The 16207-nt window shown below is 57.2% G+C and overlaps 1 protein-coding gene across 4 annotated transcripts in view; it reads left to right on the forward strand.

Moving 5' to 3' along the window:
• The window catches only part of NEK6 (NIMA related kinase 6), an 84099-nt gene that overhangs the window by 28598 nt on the left and 39294 nt on the right, over positions 1 to 16207 (forward strand). For all 4 annotated transcript variants that reach the window (XM_034664491.1, XM_019800475.2, XM_019800474.2 and 1 more), the window contains one exon: positions 11414 to 11531. In XM_034664491.1, coding sequence (XP_034520382.1) covers positions 11442 to 11531 — 90 coding nt within the window. In that variant the 5' untranslated portion in view covers positions 11414 to 11441. The remainder of the gene's footprint in view (positions 1 to 11413; positions 11532 to 16207) is intronic.

A 16207-nucleotide genomic window follows, 5' to 3' on the forward strand; every position in this document is an offset into this window, starting at 1 on the left:
AACGCAGGAAGATACAAGCACTGCCATGGTGTGGCCCCAGAAGCTGCCAGGAGGCAGGACTGGATGGAGAAGTGGTGCTCGGCCTTGTGGAGATGGTGCTGGAGGCGCGTGCTGGCTCCGGAGGCCCCGAGAGCTGTGCCGCGGACGGAGGGGCGGGTGTGCCTGTCTGTCCACTCTGCGCCACTCTGCCCTCTCGCCCACATCCAGGGTGGACAGGCAGGCAGTGACCAGCAGTGACCGTGAGTGCTGGAGGGCGTGGAGGCTGAGCAGAGTGGACTTAGACTTCTGGAAGTTTCTTGCCCCTCCTCCCGCCCAGGCCCAGGAGGAAGAGGAAGGCTCCCTAGGGTTGGCTCATCCAATGTGAATCTGTTTTCCCTGGGTGCTGTGCTGCATCCTGAGGGACAGGAGCACACGAGCCCCCAGAGGCAGGTCTCTGCCCTGGGGAGAATTCCTCTCCAGCAGACAGGAGCCCAGAAGCAGAAGAAAAACAACGTTTAGACAGAAGGTGCCCAACTCGGGGGCCTGACCCGGCCGGTCTGGAGCTTCCTCTGTGAGTCAAGGCTGATGGCACCGACCTAGCCAAGTCACGGAGGACAGTCCTCGAGGCGTGCTGCACGCACCAGGGCCTGGATGGGAGTCCACCCCGCAGGCCCGGGGAAGGCTGGCCTGGGCCCAGCGGCGGCCACCCAGGGGGCCAGCACCTGGCATATGCCCGACAGTTGGGCCCAGCCGGCGGGGAAGGTATGCTGGCAGGTGGCCGAGCCGCGGTGCCAGGATCTGGCTCAGTGTGTCCTCTGGGGCCTCAGCTGCCATATGCCTGTGTCAGTCCCGGGGCTCGGGCTGCAGACGGGGCATTGGAGGGGGCGGTTTGCCTAGGGTAGAGGTGGCTCTTATCCTGGAGGAGGACACAGGTGCTGGCCACGGGGGTGTTTTTCAGAGACTGAGGGCTGGGGCCAGCCTGGAGCCTTCCCGACTTCCTCCCATGTACGCACAGGTCTGCGGGCCTCCCTGGCTTTGATCCCACTGTGTCGCCTGCCAGAGTTCCTGTCCTCTCTACTCCTAAACCTGCCCGTCGGCGTGGGCCATCTCAGCCTCTACGTGTTGTAAGAAGCTGGCTGGGACCTTGCCTGGCCCAAAGTGAGAATCTGTCAGTCCTTTTCCCGTGGGCACGTTTCATGTTCTTTTCTGGTTTCTGTATCTGAATCTGTGTTCGGAGGTTCTCTCCTGTGGAGACGAGAAGAGCAAGGGGGTTTTGTCTGAGTCATCTCAGGGTTAGCAGCCATCGGCCCAGGCCCTGAGCGGAGAGCAGCTGGGAAGCCCTATGGAAGGAAGGGAAGGTAGGAACACCCCGAGTCTTAGTTCCTGGATCTGTGGTCTCATTTGGAGAGTGTCGAGCCTGAATAGGATGTAAGAATAACAGTAACTCCACTGGTTGGGCGTCTCTTATGTGCCAGGCCCATGGCTTCGTACTTTTGATTCATGTGATGTCACAGCCCCATCCAGCAGTCTAGGGTGGTAACACCGCGGCTCAGGCAGCTGGGACATGGCAGAGCCAGGACTCGAACCCATGGCTGCCACCTACCAGAGCTCTCATCAGTCAGGCAACAAGTATTTTTGGCTCAGTTTACAAAGGAAGAGACTAGAAAGGGTTAGGCTTTTAAAGGGACAGCAAGAACTTTTATACTTCTCAGCACTTGACCTTCAAGTCAAGTAGGGATGGACAGGGATGGAGCACAAGGGACACAGGAAGGATACCTTGGCGCTCCGAAAGCCCAGGCTGGTTTAATCCTGCCTGCCGCCATCAGGGTGCCTGCTTCCGGGTTGGGGGTGAGGGGTTCGTAAAGAGCCTGGACAGCAAACCCCTTTGCCTGAGCAGCGTGGGGTATAGGATGCATTAGGGAGGCTGGGTCCGAGCCAGATGCTTCCACGGCTGTGCTCACGGCCCTAGCAAGTCTCTGGTTCTCCAGCCTCAGTTTCCTGGAAGGTAGAATGGGGGAGCAGGACTGGGCCACCCCAGAGTGTATTCTGACGGCGTTCCAAGCCCGCTGGTGTGGGGCACAACTGTGTTTTCTCCTAGACTGGTGGCCGCTGCCGTCAGATTCCCGTCTCTGGTGAGCACAGGGCTCCTTGGTGGCTGTGACAAGTTCCAGTCACCATGGAGGTGGCAGTGGAGCTATTTTTGGAGCAGCGCGTGGTGGGGGAGTTTCCTTTTGGCAGCGACTGGGGATGGGAGTCTTGGGCAGGGGAAGTCCCATACCGAGACAGGGCCGGCCCCTCTTCCTTCACCCGCCCTGGCACAGGGAGGCCACCCAGGTCCCCAGAGGCCCCTGCACCACACATCCACCCTCTACCCCGAGCTGAGCAGCCCTTCTCCCGAGCCTCTCAGGAGCCACTTTGCAAGGTACTGGCCTTTGCTCTGCCTCCGGCTGCAGGGAACCCCTCACTCTTTCCTGCCGCCTGGGGCCGCCACCTTTGCCCCGAGGGTGTGCCCGGCAACTGGCAGGGAGGCCGGCGGCATGAGAGGTGTCTGGGGCCTGGGCTCCTGGGGCACCTGACCTGCCTGTGCATCTGCCACCGCTGCCCACTCGATTGTCTGCCTGGTGGGGGCTGCCAGCGGGTCAGCACCGTCAGCCTGGCATGACCTTTGTCGCCGCCCAGGTCGGGGGTGAGGGGCATTACCAACAACGGGTTTCACACTGAGTGATCATGGGCTTTGCCAGAACTCCTGAGGTTGGAAGGGAAGCAGAAAAAGCAATCTTTTCCCCCCTCTGGGATGAAGTTTGGCTGCCTGGGCTCATTTCTGATGTCTGAGCAGTGAGTTCTCCACAGAATTTTCTCCCACCAGGAAAGCTATCCCTGGGATTATGGTCGTTCTCCTGGGGCCTGGGGCAAACTTTCTATGAACACTCAAGCTGTGGGCTGCTCCACTGGGTTTCCTCCCTCTGTTACTGGTTGTCAGGGCTGTGGCCTTGGTCTGGGACAGGATATGCGGTAGAGGAATTTCTCCCTAACACTGTCCGTTCCCTGTGGCCCCTGGAATGAGCTGGTCTGGGGACCCCAGGCTTCTCCTTCCTGGCCTCTGGTGTTTACAGACTGGGTCAGCAGCCATTTACCTGGCCCTCCCTTTGTGGCCTGCTGGGGCCACAGAGGTGAGTGGTTTGGTCTCTGCCTTCAAGGAAATCTCCAGCTGGGGAGAGAAAAACATGAGCAGGCAGTGACAACACAGGGACAAATACCGTGATGCCAGGGAGTCACTGACGGGGGAATCCAGGAGGACTGCTTGGAGGAGGTACCCCAGGTTGGGCTCTGAAGGAGGAGCCAGGTTTGCCTGGAGGCACTTCATTCCGGGGAAGGGGAGTGGAGTCTGCTAAGGCCTTGAGGAGAGAATGAGTTCATTTATCTGAGGGGTAGGGGTCCTCGGCATGGTGGGACTGCCTAAGGGTCTGAAGCTCCCAGCAGGGTGAGATCCCAGCTTCCTCCGGCTCCAGTCTCCAAGGCTTGCCCCATGCACATGAGATTCAAACCCAGACTTTGGAAGGAGTTAGATCTGGGTTCAAACACAGGGCTTGCCATCTACTAGAGCCAGGGGCTTGGTGGGTCACTTATCTGTGCCTCGGTTTCTTCTTCCGTAAAGCTGGGTCATTGCAGACATCCCGGCAGGGGTGTGCCGAGGTGCTGCATTTCACTCCTTGGCACAGAGGGGATGCCGGATATCTTCCTCTTCCAAGTGGGTGGGATGAAGCGTGGCCTTCACCGGGTCCCGGAGCCAGAGACCTTCCTGGACAGAAACCAACGGCCTCGTTGCTCCTTTACCTGAAAGATGAGAGGTTTACAGCTCCTGCATTTTTTTCTTCCAGAATTGAGTTTTATTATCCAAGCAGGAGGAAATGAAAGGTGCTTAGGAACCTTCTCGATTTTATAAAGGCTCTGGGCAGCGGTGCAGTGGGAGGGGAGGTGTGTTTTGAATGGCTCGATGATTTCTGCCCGAGCTGAGCCCGTGGGAACCCTGCACATGAGGGTGTGCGTTTCTTGCTGGGGGCTCCAGGCGCAGGCGAGGAACCACCGGCCCTCTACCCCTGACTGGTCAGAAGTTTATGCAGCCAGTTCCCCCCACCAGGCCCTGGGCTAGACACCGACGGTTTAGAGATGACCACAGAGATGGGCTCCTGCTCAGAATGCCCACGCAGGAGGAAGAGAAGGTGACCTAGGAAGTAGTGGGTGCCCAAACGGTGGGCTTCAGGAAGAGCCCCACTGTGTGGACACCAGCAGATGGGGAAGGGGGCCCTGGGTACTGCCCGACTGCCCCTGCACGCCCGCTCTTCGGGGTCCAACTGTTTCTTCTTTATGGGTGGAGACAGCCCAGGCGGGACTTGCTGAGGACACCACAGGAAGCATCGAGCCTGAGTAGGACCCAGGATCTGGTCCTGATGTATGTGTGTGACTTTGCCTGTGACAGTCCTAGGATCCCCGTGGGTGTGTGTGGTTGGGAAGGGGAGGCCCCTCTGCTCCGGGGCCTGGGGTGGGGTGGAGGAGTCGGGAAATGCAGGAGGGCAGGCCCCTGCCAGCTGGGCGGAACTTGGACTGCCTTGTGCAGACGCAGGGGCCTTGTGCCGGGGCGCTTTGAGCGGGGAGCGGCAGATTGGGATTTGGGTGTTCGGGGCTGGAGGGGAGACTTCCTGCCGTGGGCTGGAGGTTGGGTTATCAAGCAGGAGATCAGCTGTTGGCCCCTAGGTTCTGCAGGCCCGCCCTGTGAAGAGGCCTCGATGCCCTGGAAGGACGGAGCTGGTCGTGGTCCCGTGTCTTAGAGAAGACAGGCTCCGACGGGTCCTGAAGCTGAGGAATCTGAACAGCACGTGTGGCGCTGGGGTGGGGAGCGAGGGCATGGAGGACCCGTCAGGAAACCAGACACCATCTGCGGCTCATCCCCTATGGCTCCCAGGCCCCCATGACTCTGGCCTGAGATCTGGCTGCTTCCTGTCAAATGATGAATGGGTAACGTCTGCTTATCCCGAGACCAGAAGAGAAGTGGGGCCGGGCTGGGGGGAGGACATGGCAGCCAGAGCCAAACCTCCAGGCCAGAATTCGTTCTCATTCACTCTTCCAAGGCAGTGTGAACCAGGGGAGTCCGAAGCTATGCCCAGCGCCCGGCTCGCGCCTGCTGTATACACGGCGTGCAGCGTCAGTGGGGGCAGGACGTTCCTTCCGGCCCCAGGCCCTTGCACCGGGATACGACGTCAGAGAAGCGTGTTCAGTTGCGCACGTGTTCAGTTGCGCACGGCCTTGCTGGTCCGGGAAGCGGGTTTGAATGGCAGCGTTCTCCGATGTGTGGACTCTGGCAAATGCCGTTTCTCCTCACAGCCTCTTTCCTCAGCTGCAAAATGGCACCTCCTGGGCTGCTTGGGAGACACTCCGATCACTCAGCTCAGGGGAGGCCTGGGGCGGATGTTGTGTGAGGCCGAAGCTGGTCCAGCCTTGACCCCACCGGGCCTGGGCACCAGGAGCCGCGGCGTCTCCTTGCTGGGCCTCAGATCTCCACATGCGAAGGGGCCTGAAGGGGTGGGGTGGGCAGGGCTGGCCTGTGGCACCTCTCCTCCGGCAGCGGGCACCAGTCCTAGGCTTCTGCCACCAGGGGCCTGCTGGACAAACAGAAACAGCCCCTGGTGCCCACACCCGATGCCAGTGCGGGGTCACTTACTCAGGGAGGACAGAGAACTGTGGGGGGGGCGGTGTAAAGTCGCCGAGCTAGTTTCCTGCTTTGCGCAAACAACCCATAAAGCTGTTCACTGCATTGGACAGACTGAGAAGGGGCCTTCCTCAGGGAAACTGGCCTGGGGTACGGCGTCCAATGGAGACATGGGCCGTGACACGGCTGCCTCAGTTGACGGAGCGAGAATGTGGTTGGGCTCAAAGCTTTGTGGCTGTCGGGAGAACCCTGACCACATGCGCGCATGCATGCACACGTCTAGAAAAGGGCAGGCAGGACACGCTGGTTCCACCTCAGGGTCTGAGAACATAGTGAGACAACAAATACTTGCCCGCCCACAGTATATGAATGCACCACCACGAGACCCTCAACATACACAGCCTCACATGCATAGACCCCCAAAACCCACCCCCAAGCCAGGTCCTTGCCCTGAGCCTTCCTGGGGTCTTGAGTCGTCTTTCAGGGGAAGGGTCAGGGCCTCCATGGGCTGCCAGCCTCCACGAGATGTGTCATTTGGCAGTAGGGAAAGGAGGAACACGACTCCTCTAGAGGAAGTTTCCAGAAATTGGGAAGCAAGGGCCAGGTGACAGTCTGTCCAGGGGACAGAAAGGCCATTGGAGAAACCTCCTTGCCTGGCCCAGCCCAGGAGCCAGTCCCTTGGAGGGAGTGCTCGGATGAAACCCAAGCCCCGCTTGAGCAGGAGCTGAAGGCCAGGCCCGGAGGAGAGTGTCAGGGGCTTTGCAGAGGTAGCCACAGTTCCCATAGCGATGAAGGCATTTGTTCCAGAGTGGTCCCAGAGGGGACATGCCGTGGGGCAGCTAGAGCATGATCTGGGGGCCAATAGCCCCAGCTCTGTCGCTTACCAGCTGTGTGACCTGGGCAAGTCCCCACCCTTCCCTGAACACCAGTGTCCATGCCTGCCCCTCATCCACTGCCCAGTGAGGCTTAGCACTAACGACAGAGTCTCCGAGGGTCTTCACATGAGTCAGGCTTTGCTGTAGGAGCTTTCCTCTGTAAACACATTGTCCTCTCAGTGACCCTAAGAGGAACAGCTCACTGTTAGCCCCATTTTCCAGATGAGGAAACTGAGTCACTGCATGGTTAAATGAAGCCAGGCCAGGATTTGAACCGAGGCAACTGGGCTTCCTGGCAGGCCTCGCTGAACCCTTAGGCACACCCTGATTTGGTCCCTGGGCACCTGGTGGACACGCACATGTGGGGAACCCGGGCTGGGAGCAGCACTCTGTACCCACAATGCCTCAGAAAGGCAGGGCTTTTGCTCCCCGCAGAAGAAAGGCCCTCTTCTAGGTGACCCTCAGTGTGGCCTGTGCCCGGGTCTCACATTCCATGCGTTTTTGGCCCCTGACGTGGGCTTGGCAGCCTGGGCCTCATTGTCTGCGACTTGGCAGGAGCCGCCAGGCACAGGCCGCCAGCTCCCTGTGCTACCCGGGTTTGCACACGTGTGCTGAAGGGCTTTCCCTGCGCTCTATGTCTGTCAGTCTGGACCTCTGCCTTGGTCTTTCTGCATCTACACCCCCTAAGAAGCAGTTTGGGGCAGGAATGTCCAGTAAATGGGTTGGGCTTCCACTGAGGTTTAGACAGACAGAATGCAAAGTCTCTGAAAATGCAGCACCCCCGGAGAGCGAGAGGCAGGGGCTATCTTGGACCCAGGAGGGGCTTTGGTGTCAGTGAGAGACAGTCTCCCCTGTACAGCTTACTAGCCCCATGACCTTGAGCTTCCCCTCTCTCAGCCTGTTTCCTCATCTATAAAATGGGTCTACCAAGAGCCCCAGGATGCATGGGAAAGATCTGGCCCACTGGCAATGTTCAGAGAACCTTCATTGCCTTCCTCCCAACCATCCCCCCTTCCCTTTCTGCCTCCCTCCCTCCCTCCCACCATGCTCCTTCCCTCCACCCTCTCCCTCCTCCCTCCTCGCCTCCTTCTCTCCACCCTTCCTCTCCCCTCCCCATTCCCCTCCTTCCTCCTTCCCCTTTGCAGTGTCGCTCTCTGACACTCTGGAGGCTGTGACTTGCAGAATCCTCCTTGGCTGCTTCTTTCCTGGAACAAAGACCCCTCTTCCTCACCGGGGAGGACATGGTGTAGCCCTTCCATTAGGTTCTGGCTGGAACAGCCCTTAGGAACAGTAATTTACCAAATCTCCAGGGTGTTGGCGGAAAAGTTATCATGGACAGCAGGGCTGCATCACCAGGGCGCTGTCCCAAAGGCCACGGACTCTGCGAGCTCCTGTCCGTGGGGCCCCTGTAGTGGAAAGTGGCCACTCGTGGCCCTCCATCCTTGGGATCACCTCGGCTCACTCAGCGCAGGCCCTGTTTTTGAGGGGAGGGGCTTGTTCGTGTAGGAAGGAAGGTAGGAAGTTCTCCACCTTGTATGTAAGGAAAGGAAGATGATGAATTGCCACTGAGAGCCTGTGAGGAGTGCAATGTGGTGGGTTTGGGCAAAGATGCCACCAGGGGTTTGAGTCCTGCTTCCACTGCCACGGATCTGGGCAATCGCTTACCCTCCTTTTGCCTCAGTTTTCTCTTCTGTAAAATGGGATGATAATAGACCCTATCCCATGAAAGATAGGGTCTATTAAGTGAGATGGGCTAAGAGGTGAAGTGTACAGAGCAAGGCCTAGCATAAATAGGGCACACAACTGTTGACTTATTATTGCTGCTACTGCTGATGAGGCCAGGGACCCCACGCAGTGCTCCTGGAGCCCTGTGTGAGGTCTGGGGTGGGCTCCTCAGTGTGCAGTCTGCTGCCTCCGGGTGCAGATGTTGGGAGGGTGCCGCTAATACCACACAGGGCAAGTGGGGACGACCTTGGCAGACACCTGCTAAGCCTCTGCCTAGTGTGACTTGGGCAGAGTCCAGGCTCCCAGCCAGTGAGGGACAGGGCCAAGATGCAAACCCAGGCCCACTGGCCCCAAAAGGTGGGGCTGGATGAGGAAGGGAGATCTAGAGACGCACATGGCGTGGTTAGCAGTCCGCATGAAGTCTGTGGGCAGATGGGCGGGTGCCTGTGTGGGCCTGGCCTATAGGCCGCTCTGGCACTTGCAGAGATAAAGACAGAACCTTCTTGCTGAAGACAGTTCTTCTCCAACCTCTCCCTGGAGGTCTCCCTAAGGGCAAAGGACGGTGAACATGTCCCCCCGAGGGGTCTGGGGGTGCAGCCTGCAGCAGCTACAGAGCCTGCAGGAGTCTCCGGCTTTATCTTCCAATGCATGCGCATTTTACATTCTGTTCCCTCCGAATCTGGTTTATCAGTGCACACATTTCCCCCCTGAGTAACAGCGCTGCCTCGGGAAGCCGCTCCTCCCGTTTGTGTGTTTATCCTGGGGCTTTTCCTGCCGGTCCTCACTGTGTCACCCTGGGGGTGTGCGCTCCGGTGTGGGAGCTCAGGCACAGATGGTGGTGAGATGCTGCGGGGGCTGTGGTCCCATCTGCGTTTCAGGAAGCCTCGGTGGCCCACGGGGAGGAGGGCTTGGCGAGCAGGGCATGGCCACTGAAGACCCAGGAGCCCAGGTGGGAGGTGAGTCCCACACTGGGACAGAGTCAGGGGGGTGGAGGGGGGAGAGGCCTCAGAAGTACAGACACACAGACACACACCCCAGCGCCCTCCTCCTGCCGCCAATTCAAGACGAGAGAAAAAAGCAAGAAATCTATACATAAAGTGCCATGTTTGTGGGTTGAACCTGGCTCAGTGTTGGCAGCTTTACAGGCAGGGGACAGCACGGGCTGTGCTTGGCAGGACCCGGCCCTCGCCCTGCACGCACTCCCCGCTGCCAAGGCCTCCCCTGCTGGCCGGAGTCCGGTGGCCTCACTTTCTGCGGTCTGCTGTGTGCTGGAGAGCAGCTTTACCCCTCAGCAGATGAAGGGCGTGTGAGGGAGGAGTGGGGCCTGTCCTGAGGGCACGGAGGAAGAAGGGGCACTGGACCCCTGCAGGCCAGCGTGCAGGTTCTAGAGAGGCTTGGGGTCCCTTCGAGGGCAGAGCTAGGGAGGCAGAACTGGAGAGTCAAGCTCTGTGGGTCATTGAGGGCTTGGTGGACATCCTTTGATAGATCAAAAGGCGTTCCAGACATCCCTGAGCCTGGGAGGGCTGGATGCCACCCCCTGTAGCTGGGAAAACCTACAGTGGGGAGGAAGGTAGAGATTCCTCCCTCTCCCACCGCCCGGACACCGGTGTGTTAACGGGGAAGTGTGTTGACTTGGGAGGTGTGTGCAGCGGGCCTCGATGAGCCACTGGGGCAGGGGCGGGCTCTCAGTCTGGGGTGTGGCTGGTGGGTGTAGACGACCGGGTTAAAGACAGAGAGAGGCAGAGTTGGTCTAGCGAGAAAGTGGTATCTTAGGTCGGTTCTCCAGAAGCAGACCCTGAGAGTGAGAAAACCATAAGGAGTGGGGGAGGCAGACAAGCCGGGGTGTGATCTCACCCAACCCACTGGCTCCACCCAGGGCTCTGGAGCGTGAGTCACTCCTCAGAGTCTGAGCGTCCTGGCCCAGGCAAGGGCCCTTCCGAACTGGACCCCTTGGTCATTGACTAATGGTTGTCAGGGGACCGCCAATTCCTAGGGACTCTGGCTCTCCAGAGGGTGTAGGCAAAGTTGCTCCAGTAGCCTGGGCCCATCCTAAGGGGCTCTGTTTGGCGTATGCGAGTCCGTGGGACAGCCAGGGCAGGGTCTGGCAGAAGTAGCAGCAGCCCGATTCAGGGGCCCTCACCTCATGCCTGCACTACGACAGGGACCCCTGGGTATCAGTCCCTTTCATTCCCCGCAGCCCTGTGGGAGCCCCGGCCTGGCCCTGGCCCCAGCAGGTGCTGAAGAAATGCTTGTGGCTGCAGGAAAGGCTTTCCTCCTAAGGAGGAGGGCTTCTCCTCTTGCATCGGGGAGGGTCATGGTGGCCAGGCGCCAGTTCTCCCCTCCGGCTGCTAGGGAGGCTGGCAGAGGCTGCCTATGACACCAGGGGAAGTGGTATTGGAAGTAATTCTCAGATGACATTTGGCTCAGGCCCGGGCACATAGTGGGTGCTTAATCAGGGGCCGCTGCTGTGGTTACCGTGGCAACTGGTGGCTAGCATCCTTGATTCTCCTAGGGGCCTCTGACGTGGCAGCCCAAACCCCGGGGGTACAGGGAACTGCTCCCTTGTGCAGGGGGCTCCGTGCCTGCTCGGAGATCTATGCAGCACTGTGAGGGGGACCCACGGCCTTGGCCTTCCCGTGTTTGGTGCACCAGGGCCTGGCGAGGATGGAGATGTTGGGTCCCTCCCGCAGCTGCTGCATGCAGTCTGACTCAAGGTCTCTCTCCTGACCACCCAGGTGGTCAACCTGGGTTTTTGTGGGGGTGATCATGGGGGACAGGGCTTTGTAACTGTCCCCAGGAGGCATGGAGGACAATAATGTGGAAAGAACAAGGCTTTGGAGCCTAGCACTTGTGGAGTCGAATCCGGCACCTCCTGTGCTGGCTGGGGGGCCGCCTTTAGACTTTTCCCTGCACAGAGCCTGTTTCCTCCTCTATTCACTGGGGGTAATCCCAGCAACCTTGTCGGACTGCCGTGTGGGGTATCGAGTCCTAGCCCTGCGTCCTCTGAGCTGGGTGGCCGCTCCGCACCCCTGCTCTAAGATGGGGTAAATGGAAGTCCCCCAGCCCGGTGCCGTCGAGGGGAGAAGGTGAACAGGCGTGTGTGTAAGAAAGCCCGTGTTTTCTTTTGCAGCCCGTGCCCTGTGAGGCTGGCATGCAGGATGGCCGGACAGCCCAGCCACATGCCCCACGGAGGGAGCCCGAACAGCCTCTGCCACACCCCAGGGCCTGCACACCCCTCTGACCCACAGGTGAGCCCTTTGCCTTTGTCTGCAGAGCACTGGGGATCCAGCCAGGAGCCTGGCTCCCTGAGGCTGCCTCATCCCAGCCACTGGAGTCACTTCTCGAATGCTTCCGGGGGTGGGAGTGGGGCTCACTGCCAACCTGGTCAGGCCTGACTTCACTCAGCAGCACCCAGAGAAGCCTTCTGTGCTGGACTCCTGGGTTTCTGTGTGAATGGAACAGTTTTATCTCAGCAGGATTAGGGCTGCTTAGAAAGGCCACGTGAGAGGAGAGAGGGAGGGGCCCTGGGGGAACGGGCAGTCTGCGTGTGGGGTCAGAAAGTACTTCCTTACTTTCAGCTAAAGTTGGCCTCCCTTTTTGGTTTTAGCTGTGTCCTGGCCCTCTTCAGCCTCTTTATCTAGAACCAGCAGCCCCTCAGAACACTGGTTTCCTCACACCTGCCTCGCTCTATGGAGATCCTCTGAGAGCCAGGCAGCCTCCCACAGCTTTTCTGAAGGTGGCTTCTGGGGTTCCCAGCTCCCCGCATATTCTGTGTCTTTTGAATGTGCTATTCCCTGGGCCTGGAGTGCCCTCTCTCACTCCTCCTCCAGGCCTCCAGGCCAAATGCTGCCACTTCTAGGGAGCCTTCCTGTCCCACCCCACTCCCTCCCCTGTGCGGCCTAGGCACTGGGCTCTGGCCATGGCATCCGTCTGGGGAACCTGGTTCCCAAGTCTACCACCCTCCCTAACCAGAAGATCAGCAAGTGGGGCTTTACCGATCCCATCGTCCTAGGCCAGGCCCAGAGGAGCCCCTCAACGCCGGCTGAGTTAGTGAACTGCACCCCAACATGGCTGTGTGTGAGATAGACCCAAGTCTGCTCTTAGAAAGCACACAGCCTCATGGGAGAGAAAGATAGGAAACAGGGCAGAAGGAACTCGGGGCCTATAGAGGTCCAGAAGGCACATGATTCAACCTAGATGGCCAGAGAGGCCTCCTCGAGGAATTGGCACGCAGAGGCCTGGAGGGCGCAGGCTGGGGCAGGTCAGCCAGGGCCAGGTCCTGCAAGGCGTTGTGGACAGCTTGATACAATGAAAAGTCATGTCCGGGGTTGGCTTTTTCCCCAAAGTTAGAAGACCCGAGTCAGGGGGAGATAGCTAACTTCTCGAGCCCAGAAGGCTCGTTGCAGCCTCTAAGTGCCTGCTTCCTATTGGAGGACGTCAGGTGGGCAGTGTTTGACCCGTTTGGCCAGGGCTGCCATGTGCAGTTGTGCAGGTGTCCACTGCACAAAGGTGCCTGGCCAAGGAGGCAGATGAGGCTGAGATCCTTCTCCTACACCTGACTTCTCATCAAGCCACGCTCCCTGTGTGGGGCTCCATCAGCCCAAGGGAAGGAGCAATTTTATAGATTCACACAGACGTGAGACATGTGAACTAGTAGACACGGTGTCTACGAGTGTGTGTGCGTGCACGCACGCGCACACACGCACAGAGTGCCCTAGGGCATCTGTGGTATTTGCGCTCTCCAGTCCCGTTACTGGATGGGACATGGGCCCATTTCCCAGGTGGAGTTTGGGGAGGCAGATCCCAGAAAGCCCACAGGCCCACGGACACTCCTGGTGCCGAGTCCACCAGGACAGCTCCCTGATGGCTGGGGGCGGTGGGGCCTCCTCGGGTAATGTAGCAATTTGTCATATTAAGTCATTCATTAACCATTGAGTCCCCCTTGATTAATCTCCCAGAATTAGCCAGTTGCATTTTGAGCAATTAGGGTTAATTACAGCCTCATTTGGCAGAGGAGAGAGCCCCGTAATTATTTCACGAACAGGCGAGGCGGCGGCGTCCGGGCGTCTGGTCGCACATGTTGGAGTGGGTAATGACATGGTTAAGTGGAATTAGACACAATTACTGGTTGTTGGGCAGCGGCCGTCGGCAAATGGGCCGTCCGGCCGGCCAGCATCTGGCCGGGGTTGCCGAACCCGGGCGCACAGCCGCGTAGACACCAGCACCGCCGCAGGTCGGGGCGGGAATGAGGCCAGGCAGGCGCTTCCTCTCTCCTCCACTCATGATGCGCTGGTATTTAAACACCGTCTGGGGAGACATCTCGGCCCGAAATCTTGCCTGTTTCGGGACATAGAAACACCTCACGTTGACAGCAGAGGCATTTTCTTTGATGGCAGGAGGCCCTGCTGTTTCCCTGAAATCATCCTTAGAAGAAGGATCCAGGGCCCGCGATGGCGAGAATAGTGTGTTCCAGACCAGGCGGGGCTCGGATCCCAACTCCATCCCTCACCAGCCAGGTGACGGTGGGTAAATGAGCTGAGCCTGTCTCCTCATCTGTAAAATGGGGCCGCGAAGACTAAGTGAGACGGAATACTTTAAACCCCCAGCGTGGCGTCTGACACGTGGGTGTTAAGGAAATGTGTGATTCATTCTATTCTTCTCTTTTAACCTTCATTTTCATGTTCATGGCTCAGGAGCCCAGACCTGAAATGCCCACAGTGTAGAAGAAACAACGTAGCAACCACTCAAACTGGTTTTGTTAACTTTCTGTGCCCAAGGCTAGTGGTTTATCATTTCAGGGAGCTTTCTAGCTGTGAGAGCTGTCCACTTATTAAAATATGTTTGCTGAACCCGGTGGAGTCCCATGTGAAATTATTGAGGTTTCCAGTGAATGAATGAATGAATGCATGCATGCATGCAGTTGAGAGAAGGATCTCTAATGCCCCATGCTTTATGATTTTACCAGTTCGCTTGCAGAGCATTTTCAGCAGGAATGAAACAGAGCTGACCCACTAAGAACCACGTGAACTTCCAAGAAGGAGAAAGGTGCTCTTGTCTGAGAAAGCCCTGGTTAATGTGTCTTCCATCTGGAAAGTCTTTGCAAACCTGCTTGGGACGTGCCAAGTTCAGTTATATTGGGCCCTATTCAGAGAAAGAGGAATGAGCCTCACTTTTCAGGGGATGGGACGGCTGCTTCTAGATCTGAATCACACAGGCCAAAATCTTTATGAAAATCTTCCCAAAGCAATGTTGGTAGTTAGGTAAGATTTAATGACCAAATATTAACAGCTATTAAAATTGAAGAAGTGTTTGCTGACGTGTTGTAAATTCAGCAAATGCTTGTCTCGTTTCTGCCTTGGGTCTGCTAAGGAGCCCCACACAGAAGTAAGTACAGACCTAACGCGAGGTGGAAGGCCCCACAGAGGGATGGGCGGACGCCGAGGGAGCCCCAGAGGGTGGGGCGGGACAGGGAAAGCTCTGGAGAGATGACAGGTGGGCTGGCAATGATTTGGGGGAGGACAGGGAGAGGAGGATGTCCCAGCAAGAGGAAGGAGCCAGGCCTGAAGGCCCAGGACCAGTCAGGTTAGGCAAGTGTTTAAACGCCAGTGCTTGGATGGGGGAGTGGCTGGTCTGGAATCGAGTCTATAGTAAATGTAGGGCGAACCCACTGTTCTAGGTGGACAAGGGAGCTTGTGTTTTAGAAAGATCACTGGTTGCTGGCGCTCAAGGCACAAGTAGGGTGAAAATAGGAGATGATGATGTGTCTTAAACAGCTGGACATGGGGAGAGAAGATTCCAGAGACTTACAGGGAGAAAACCAGCTACAATTGGTAACTGACAGGATGAGGCAGAGCCGAGTGGATGCTGTACCCAGACTTCTGGCAGGATGGCTGATGCTCTTTTCGGCTTTCACCTTTCAAGTCTTGGCCTGCGCGTCATTGGAGCTGGTTCCAGATTCTCTTATGTATGTTTAATCTCAGCTCTCTCTGAGCCCAGTCAGCGGGAATTGTCCTGAGGGACCCACAGCTACTGAGGTGATTCTAGGCTTTGTTGTCCGGTGACTCCCGTGTTTCGGGCATCTTGCTCACTATTCCCATGCGAGGATGTCCCTGGGAGCTGAGTGTAGACTTCCAGGTGGGGACAGTCGTGGTGGTTGTGCCAACGGTGCGATATCTGGCACTTACCTCATCCGTCCTCCTAGCAACTGGGAACTAGGTTTTATTTAGAACTCGATTTTGCAGGGGAGGAAACTGAGATAAATACTGTGGACATTTTGCTCTGGAGGGGCAGAGCCAGGAGTCTGGCTGTGTGTGGCCCCACAGCACCCCTTCTTGCCACCAGGTCTGCGAGCAGGAAGATGAGCTTTGGGTTTGAAATAAGCCAGATTGTGGAGAGCTGAGCGGGGTTGGCCTCGTAAAGAGCCTGACAATATGGACTCCCTGTAAACCCTGCCCTTCTTTTGTGTAACACAGATTTAAAACACATCACTGTATACACATATACCGACTCCATTAGAACCCCCTACACACGGTGTCAGATGTCTTTAAAGGTGAAATTCGTTTACAGGAAATGTCATTCTGATGAAGTATGCTTTTTAAAATCACAGAAACAGTTGCCTTAAAATTAATGATGCATTGCAAATATCAGGGAGAAAAAGACCCATTCAGTGTAAAGATGATTAAAATTCAGGTCAGAAGTCTGACTTAGTCAGGCTAAATTTTTTAATGAGATTTCAGAAAATTAATTGGGCGAATGCATTTTTATTCTTTTAACATGTAATTTTATGCTCCTTTTTTTTTTTTAAGGGATTTGTCGATGGCTGAGGCTTATTGTGGTTCAAACATTTTAAACTCAAATTAGCACAGGGTGGGAGGTGTTTGTGGCCTAATTTGATTTGACTCGGAGAAGAGAGCCTGGCTTTCTC

Source organism: Ailuropoda melanoleuca, chromosome 7 (genome assembly GCF_002007445.2).
Source record: "Ailuropoda melanoleuca isolate Jingjing chromosome 7, ASM200744v2, whole genome shotgun sequence".
In the NCBI taxonomy this organism is placed as follows: domain Eukaryota; kingdom Metazoa; phylum Chordata; class Mammalia; order Carnivora; family Ursidae; genus Ailuropoda; species Ailuropoda melanoleuca.